Here is a 9699-nt window from a genome sequence, read left to right on the forward strand (position 1 = left end):
CGCAAGCCTCTTTATCTTTCGAGGAGAGGTCTATTAGTATAGAGGAACGCCGATAAGAAATGGCTTATAAAGATCGTGAATTAGAGGCTAGGATTAAGAGGAGGAGACTTAAGTTAGAGTACTAGTTTACCCTGGAAAGGATAAGGCTAGAGCTAGAATTAGAGCGTGCACGGCGCCTAGATTAATGGGTCTTATAGAAGGAGGTATAGAAAAGCATCGTCGATCAGATATTTATTAACTGTTCTTTTTTTTAAGAAAAAAAAACAAAAAGAAATTAGCTATAAAGGCTATAAAAAAAGCAAAGTATTATAACTATCGTTAAAAGTTATCCAAAGCGTTCCTAAAATGATTTCTATAACGCTTTACTCTATGCTCGAAGTAGACGCCGAATTATCTATACTAGTAGCTAAAACCCGGGCACGATTAACCCGATAATAGCGGGGGAGGGGGCGGGGATTAGCGGGAAACTCTAGATAGTAACTAATCAGGATTTACTAGATTATATCGCGGAGCTTTCGGGACTTATTAGATATATTCTCGCTATTAGCTATATTATTATAGCGGTATTCGACCTAAATATTATAAGTATAGTCGTAAAAGGGGGGGGGGCAGTCTAAAAGAAATATATTATTAGTTAGGAATATAACTAAAGATAAGAATATAACCTTACCGCGACCCACGGAGTTCTAATCTATGTATCGCTAGTAACGATCCCCGGCCTGCTAGCCAAAAACATTAAGCTTTATTCGAAGTATATTAGGCTAAGATACTAAAGATATTAGTAATAAGCCTATAATCGTCTCTAAAACGTTTCTAAATTATTATTATTCTATAGCCATTTATATTACTATTATTATCCCAAGGGACGGGACGAAGGGTAAGGTCCTTTACGACCGCCTTTGCCTTTCGAGGCGTATTTAATTCGGTATCCCTGCCGGAAGCGAGTTACTGTATTAAACGATAATACTCTAGATATTTACCTTTAGCACTATAATAATATCGAGGTAAGAAGCCACTCACGAGCGGTATAAGAATTATCTCGCGTAGTTAATAAACCCGATATACTAGGAGCGGCTTATGTATGATAAGTCGATAAAATATGCTTTTTAAAGCACTAATTAAGGAAAACTTTGCCCGCTAAAAAGAAAAAGAAAATAAGTATCTGATAGCCAGTTTATAATTAGGAATAGACTTATATTAAAGCAAAGCTCGCCGGCTTCTTCTATATACCGGCAGTAGACCTTACTAGCTGCGATAATGACCTTGCCAGTCTTTAGAGAATATCAGTAAAGATTATTAATATCGCCTAGATTATAGACTTACTCTATCTATCTTAAACTCTGGCAGGTTATAAGGACATTAACTATTATCCTCTCCGCGGACGTACTACTAGTATGTATTAGTCTTACGATAATTAGAAGGTATAACGATAAAAAAAATAGTGGGATTACGTGGATTAATAAAAAAAATAAAGGGAATAAAGTGAGATAATAGCGGAAGCTTACGGGAAACGTTTCTTAATGGTTTCCTGACGATATATTGATGGTAATCGATAAAATCGCGATAGATTAATTAATAAAGTTAGTGATATTAATAAAAGCTCTAGGAACATGGTGTTAAAAGGAGGGGAATAAATTAAAGTGACGTATCGAGACGCGACTCGGCTAATAAGGCGGGCTATAATAATTTTAACTAATCAGATTTTAGCCCTATAGCAACCCTTAGGTTAACTATGGCCCTACTAGGGCCTATACCTACTATCAGCTTAGCCTCGCTTAGTAATATCAGCTTACATGCAGTCTCGTGGAAAAGGGTGGTGGAAAAGGGTAAAGGAAAAGGGTGGTAGAAAAGGGTAGAAAAGAGTGGTGGAAAAGAGGGCGGAAAAAGTTTTCTCGTAAGGTCACGTAATTAGTCATATAATCAGTCACATAATCAGTTACGTAATTAGTCACGTAATCAGTCACGTAATCAGTCACGTAATCAGTTACGTAACCAGTCACGTGACTACTTACGTAACTACCTATACACCGTATTATAATATATTATTAGCTCTTAGTCACGTAACTAGTTACGTGATTAATTATATTATTAATTATATAACTAATTATATAACTGATTACGTGACTGATTACGTGACTAATTACGTGACTGATTACGTGACCTTATAAGAAAAAAATTTCCGCCCTCTTTTCTACCACTCTTTTCCACCCTTTTCCACCACCCTTTTTGTTTACCCTTTTCCACCACCCTTTTCCACCACCCTTTTCCACCACCCTTTTCCACCACCCTTTTCCACCACCCTTTTCTACTACTCTCTTCTACCTCTAGGTAGACGTAATATATTCGTATCGCCTAGAGGTTTATATATAGAAGATTATTATAAGTAGTGCATTTATAGTTACGGACATTAGAGATAAGATTAGGTAAGAAAGTCTTGTCCTAATATATACTATATAACCCCTGTTTTATTATATTAAAGGTACTTTCGCGGTTTACTCTTTTAGGAAATTCAAAAAGGTTCGAGACGCGTACCTTTACTAATAGCACCTATATACATATAATATAATGCATAACGTATTCGTACGTTATATATTATCCTGGATCCGATTCTAATCCCTAGTTAATATTAGGTTTGAATAGCGAAATGCCAGCTAGAATAACTGTCCGGTCCTTGAGCAGTCCCAAAAAGAGAAGGACGAGGGCAAGGACAAGAGCAAGGACAAGGATATTAGTTACGTTAATACCGCGTTAAGGAGCTACAAGTTAGACTGATAGGGTACTTAGTCCCCTTGTTCGGTATATCTAAAACTCTGTATCTTATATAGAAAATGCCCTCTTTTAATATATCTACTTGTACTCGATCCGCTATTATCGTGATACTATTAGTCTATTTAGATCCGCAAGTACACCACACACAATTAAACAGGGGTTGGGGTGTACGTACCGGTACGCGACATCTGCAGCCAAGATAGTGGCGTATGCAGACTGCTGCGCGGGCTCGCGTAACCTTCCGAAATAGGATAGAGAGGGCTGTAAATACCAGACAGGGCGGCTGTAAATAGTGGTACTTATTAGAAAAATAAGAAGACAGTACCGTGTTATCCCTAAGCGCGTAAGTAAAATACGCGGCGTTACTTCTATAATACGGAGGTAGCCTCTTACGCTATTATATAAGCGTTTATAAAGGCATCTAGCCTATAGTGGCCCTACCTATAGCTATAAAGAGAGTAAGAGAAGCTTAGGAGCTTTATACCCTAGGAAGCGTATATACTAGCCTATAGTGGGCCCGCAGGGGCTAGCCCTAGGGTATACGGGGCGGATAAAATAAAATAAGGATAATTACACACGCCCCGTTAATAGTATATAGCCGGCTTTAAAGCCGCTACGGGTAACGTTATAGGCTTCCTGGTATAAAAGCCGCGAGTTTCGTACTAATTAATAAGTTAGTACCGGGGCCGCTATAGCCCCGTATATAGCACTAATTCTTAAAAGAGAGGAGTATAGAGGTTTTAATCTAAGTCTTATACTAGTTCTCTAAGTCTTATACTACGGTTTTCCCGCCTATAGGTATTCATAAAGGACCGTATAGTTAGAATTCTGGCTCCTAGACTACCTAGGTAGTAAAAGGATAGCGGAGTAAGAAGCATAAATAAATAAATAAATTATTATTACTATTATTATACTGCCTGCTATTCTTCGAATCAACGTATAGCCTTGTCCTAACGCTACTAAGCCTCTGCTTCCTCTTATTCCTATACGAAGCTTATTAGATTAACGGATTAACGGATTAGTATGTTAATAGATTAATAAAAGGATTAAAGAGTTAAAATTCAATTAACGGTTATAGGCAGTTATAATAGCTGCTAATATATAGGCCCTAGTCGGAATATCGTGACCTAATATAAATTACTAGTAATTAGAGTATTAGCGTCTTCGCTAGCGCTACTACTAGCGCCCTAGCTTATTAGGCAAGCTCCTTAGCTTAGGGTAATAAGGAGGTTAGTTAGCTCGCTACTACTAGGATAATTATCGGCTATCGTATAAATAATCAGATAGTAATAATATTTATATACTAAAAAAGCCCTGGCTTTTATAAATGTATTAATCAAAGATTAATAAATCTAAAGAAGATATAGGAGTTAGATAAGTAAAAGTTAATAATAGGATTAATCTAGTATGCCTCGACTATAATATTATTCACGTTCGCGCCTTATACTACCCTGCGGGTAATCCTACGATTAATAGAATAAAGCTATCTGATTAGCTAATAGTCTATTCTAACCCACCGGTAGTCCATTATAACCCATATCTATATACCTCACCGGTAATTTACATAGGTTCACGGTCTACGCCACACCATCACCCCTAAGGTAGTCTGAGCTTGCTAAGATAATGAATGCCATGGTCAGACGGGCCGGAAGAGAGGCCAGCATTGCCCCGTACCACGGTTGCCTCTGATCTGGAGACCAATGCTGATGCGCTGGCCGGACTGGGTGTAGCTGCGGATTGCCGGCCGGACTGACAGTCCTCTTTGCTGAATGGGGAAGTCGATGTGTAACCGGAGAATGCTATGCCATTTCTGGCCAAGGAGAGTTGTCCGGAGCCATGGCTCGGATTAGATAACGTGGTAACGGCGGATCTTTGAATGCTTCATTTCCATCCTCATTCCGGGAGATGCAGAGGATATCGCCTCAGCTGCCTATCGAGGTTCACCCGCGGGAACGGTGCTCGAAGTGGTGGATGATGAAAATCGAGACATCTCATTGCCGGCATAACAGGACGAACCAGGCGATGGCGCTGGGAACTTGTACAACAGTGGTAGATGGAGAGGAGTTACGATCATCTGGCTCTTGTTGACCGATATGGGCATATCCCCGTCTGTGAAGCATGTCGCCCACAGGGCCGGCAACAAGTATGTTCTGCAAGGGCCACCTTCGGATACCTCAAAAGTGGTATATTCCTCTGCTCTGCCATCGCTGTAACCGGCGAGTTTCCCCGGCATACACATAGCCGACGGTCCTCCATGACTGAGAGGTAATGCGGAGACCGGCATGTCCTCGGCGAGGATGTGTGGCGTTGGTTTGGGGCATGTCTTCTAGTCCCGTTCCCCCTGGGATGATTCCACGCTTCTCCCGCCATCAACGCCGACATCTGAGAAGGAAATGGGACGCCCAACTGAGGTAACACAAAGAGACCGGCCACTGCATGAGGTGTTTGATCTCCAAGAAAGAAAACGTCGTAATAGCGGCGAACGGGTCCCAGATTGCGACGGCGATTGACACTCCACCGTCGGGGAGGTGCCTAAGCGAAGGATGCGACAACTCGCAGGGGGGGTTTGAGGTCGAAGGGCGATGAATTTGTCCTGGGGATTCAAAGTTTTGTAATTGATACCCCTCATAGAACTGAGGGAAGCACTCCGCTTCCGTGATACGCGCTCCATGGGGACCTCGAGAGTGTTGACGGTTTGCCCCGGCAAATAAGGGCAAAACGTCGTCGAGGGCAGGGCTGGATCGTGAGTCTCGTATGTACCATCAATCTCGTACTGGACCCGGATTAGAGGATACCCACGGCGTAATATAAGTCAGAAGGGCAAATCGGGGAATTGTTTCGCAGCTCACGTAGTAGTAGTAGGTATGGCCCATCTTTAGGCCGCCACTCCTCTTGTGCCGATCACCACTGTCACCGTCGCATATGATGTCTTTAAAGCTGTAACATCCCCGCCATTGGCCCCGATGGCGTCGAGTGTCTCGTACCATAATGTAAGGCATGGAGAAATTATCCCATGATCCAAGGAGATGGACGGACCGGACATCAGGCCGTGTTGCTCTGTGGTCCAGCACTACTAGTCAGCCACTTACATGACCACTTATGGATGAAGAACTAAGCCGCTGAGGGTGACTGAGAAATCCCTTCTGGGATGGGAACGTTAATCGGACTAAGATCCCTATGCAATAGGTGTCGACGTCATGAGACGGTAGACACTGAGGGCATAGCTGAGGCGCCGGATCGAAAGGGAAAAATAGAAGAAGAGAAGAAGGAAGAAAGAAGAAAAAAGAAAGAAAAGAAGAAAAGGGTAAGGGGTTGGATTGGAGTTGAAGTGAAAAGAGGCACAGATCTAGGCAATATACAAATTGGAGAAGAAAACATGTATGGAAACTTAGAGAACTGCTTTAGACGTAACTCACAACATAAACGTGAAAAGTGTTATGGATGGGTCCATTGTAGATGACTTTCGGCCATAAGTGAGCCGTGGGACTATGATTCGGGATCGTGTAATGTCTGAGGGATTCTGTAAGCTTCCACCGGATATCGGATCCGGATTATTATAGCTGCCGGGCTCAGGGCAACTGTATCTGTCAGGCATTTGTGCCTAAGGTCCCCGAAAAGCCCGATAAGCCCGATGGGTTATATTCGCAGAGCCACGTCACACACTGCTCCGAATACGGCCGTACTTCTAATAGATGTATTATAGTGCTTTTCCCCCTCTTTTGTCTATATATTTAATATCATAGACTCGTACTCTTTTATAGTCCGCAATAAATATAAGTTATACTTTATACGATATTAGTATCCTAATAGTTATAAGCCCGGCGCTCTGGTGATACGCCTTTTTCCGGTCCATCTAATAGTTCTAGGCTCTATGCCTCTCTCTGTTAAAGCCCTCCTTTTAAAGCTCTTAATCGTTACGATTAAGCTTCTTTTTAAGTCCCTGCCCTATTACGGATAGAGTCATCTACTAGCCTGTCCACCTACCTATTATCACTAACTCCCTTAACTGTCTCTATTAATTCCTCCTCCCGCTTTTTCTTCTCCTTCTCCTACTCCGTCTAATCAGCTACTCTTCTATGCTATCACGATAGCTTTAGTTATACTAACCTCCTCTAAGTACTAGTATTACTAGTATTCATAGGTAATAGAAGTCGCCCTTTCTAATAAGGTTAAAGAGCTGATAGACCCGGATCTTAATAATAATAAACGCCCGGAACGCCTCTAAAACGTTATTCCCCCTACCGAAAGCAACGACGGTAGTTAGGACTAAAGATATAAGCTACCGCTCTATGCCTATAACGAATATAAGTAGGAAAAGGCTATGATTAAGGCGGTGCTGGATTATATCACTATAACCGTGGACCGAAGCCTCGTAGAGTCCTATACTAGCAAAAACGACCTAAAGAAAATCCTACGAATCCTAAAGCCATGCCTTAAGCTAACTAACGCCGCCTAAAGGTTACTTATTAAGCGCTATTAGTATTATAGGCATAATTTATTAAAGTCAGCGATAGCCTAAGCAGAAGGAGATAATATACTTAATAGTCACGAGAAAGATTAGATAGGGTTACTATATTCGGAAATAAACGGCCGAGTCGGCCCCGGGACTAGTACTATCCGGACTAACTTAGTATAGTATAATAGGGAGGACTACCGGAAGATAGATTATGGTCCTAGAGGTGTCTTTAAAGGGATTCCTCGAGGTTCTTAGGCGGGAAGCTCTGGTTATCTATAAAAAGGATAAGTAAAGCTAAACTCTTAATTTAGAGATTTAGCGAATAATTTAACTCTTAATCTAACCTATTAGTTTATTATATTTCTAATTATCGTATAACGCCTCTTTACTCTTTATATAAAACCCCCAATATATCATTTACTTAACCGTTCTAACGGGTATAACGACTATTAAGAGTTATAAATATAATTAGCCTCTATTAGTTAGCTAATACATAACTATACCTCCTTATACGCGTTTTAGTACTACTCCTCTTAGGGACAGAGATTATAAATCAGTTTATAAGTATACACTAGCTCCTAGTCCTAAGAGCGATGCCACTATACTATAATAAGATAATCGCAGTCCTAGCAGTATATAGTCAAACTAATAGTTATACAGGGACTACCTATCCGAACCTATCTTATATATTTATTTATTTATTTATTATTCTTACTCCGCTATCTTTATCCTACCTAAGTAGCTAGGAGTCAGAATTCTGACTATACGGTCCTTCTCTAATGCCTATAGGAGGGAAAACCGTAGTATAAGACTTAGGAAACTAGTATAAGACTTAGATAAAAACTCCTATACTCTCCTCTTTTTAGGATTACTACCTCCTACGGGTACCGTGGTGGCCCCGTTACTAACTCGCTATTAGTACGAAACTCGTAGGCTTCTATACTAGGAAGCCTATAACGTTTTTGCCCGTAACGGCTTTAAAGCCGATTACGTGCTTAATTAACAGCGCGCGCATAATTATCTCTGTTTGTTTTATGCGCCTTCTATGTGCCCTAGGGCTAGCCCCTGTGGGCCCACTTTCGGGCGACTTATATATATACCCTTCCTAGGGTTCAAAGCTCCTAAGCTTCCCTTACTCTTTCTATGGCTCTAGGTGGAGCTAACGCAGACTATATGCCTATATAGAACGCTTATATAATAGTGTAAAAGGCTGCCTCCGTATCGTGGAAGGGACGCCGCGTATTTTACTTATACGCTTAGGGATAGCACGGTACTATCTTCTTATTTTCTATAATAGGGCGACTAACTCCCCCGTAGCACCTATTAATAACTAGTAAAGCCGGGCGGAAGGTGGGTCTAACGGGCCCCCTATTTAACCCTTATTATACGTGCTAAGGCAGATAAGGGCCCCCCAGAATAGAATCCGAGTAGCGTAAAAAAGGAAAAGGGGTTCCTCTTTTGTATACGCCTCTAGCCGGATTCGAACCGACCCGGTCACCTTAACTGTGTGCTAGGTATACTGCCACTATACTATAGAGGCATCTTATATATATATTAAGGCATATAGTTTAATCCCTTAAGTTAAAGTCTTAGTTTAAATATAGCGCTTAGTCGGCGAATATACTTTAATTACTCTATAACCTTAAGCTAATAAGCCTTTCCTATAATATCTTTTCCTTAACTTTAGTCCACGGACTTTCCTTTTATTATAATTCTTTAACTTCTATACCTTTAAGGTCGTTAGGCCGAAGATACTACTAAGAAGGACTCGTAGAATAAGCGTCCCCGCGGGGGAGTTAGCGAAGCGGACACTAGGCAGCAGGCGCCCGTTATCCCCCTCCCGACTTTATTAAAGAGAAATTTAATACGCCCTATAAGGGCTGCGTTAAGGCCTGGATCGCCGGCTATAATAATTTCGTCCAGTATATCTCTATATATAGTATCACTAAGCGCTATAAGAAGTGTTTCTTAGGCAGGCATAAATACTATCTATAGTAAGCTTTATTTTATTAAGTTAAGCTACGCAGAAGCTAATAAGTATAGCCCCTCGGTTATAGTCCTTATAGCCCGCTAAGCCGCTATCGCCGAGAAGGAGGTGGCTAATAAGGTTAATGTTAGCGTTAATAATATTATAAGTTCGTTCCTAGGCTATTATTAAGTAGCTGTTTTCTGACTTTCGTAGCTTCTTAACCGTCTACGCCCTGCCCTACGCTTATTCTAGGACTTATATGAATGCCCTAAGTACCCGGAGATTTTTAAGCCGGCCTACCGGGCTCCTATTACTCTAGGAGCTACTACGGCTATAGCCTCTAGCGCTAATCCTAAAAAGAGGATTAAGCACTATTTAATAACCGCTATCAAGGATATTTTCGGTATAGTGGATAAGGCCCGCGAGGGCCGGGTTAGCGAGGAACGTAAGGCGACGCCTTATAATATCACCCCCTCTATTACGGGTTAACCCCTTAAAAGTATAG

The 9699-nt window shown here is 41.3% G+C and overlaps 2 protein-coding genes and 1 non-coding gene across 3 annotated transcripts; 1 reads left to right on the forward strand and 2 right to left on the reverse strand.

The window, feature by feature from the left end:
• Positions 1 to 2565: 2565 nt before the first annotated feature.
• ACRALDRAFT_2022165 (uncharacterized protein) lies at positions 2566 to 3006 on the forward strand (the record flags this gene model as incomplete). Its single annotated transcript, XM_071020086.1, has 3 exons — positions 2566 to 2580; positions 2677 to 2731; positions 2927 to 3006. 3 exons carry the CDS (start codon positions 2566 to 2568, stop codon positions 3004 to 3006), a joined length of 150 nt encoding a protein of 49 aa, XP_070872849.1.
• A 2089-nt stretch (positions 3007 to 5095) lies between these two features.
• Positions 5096 to 5768, reverse strand: ACRALDRAFT_2044141 (uncharacterized protein; the record flags this gene model as incomplete). Its single annotated transcript, XM_071021406.1, has 2 exons — positions 5096 to 5542; positions 5619 to 5768. The coding sequence occupies 2 exons, from the start codon at positions 5766 to 5768 to the stop codon at positions 5096 to 5098; spliced, it is 597 nt and encodes a 198-aa protein (XP_070872850.1).
• A 2922-nt stretch (positions 5769 to 8690) lies between these two features.
• ACRALDRAFT_t251 lies at positions 8691 to 8765 on the reverse strand. The gene has a single exon. It is a non-coding gene; the product is annotated as a tRNA-Val (tRNA).
• Positions 8766 to 9699: the final 934 nt, after the last annotated feature.

This window comes from Sodiomyces alcalophilus (assembly GCF_042370955.1).
Source record: "Sodiomyces alcalophilus JCM 7366 unplaced genomic scaffold ACRALscaffold_7, whole genome shotgun sequence".
Taxonomy (NCBI): Eukaryota; Fungi; Ascomycota; class Sordariomycetes; order Glomerellales; family Plectosphaerellaceae; genus Sodiomyces; species Sodiomyces alcalophilus.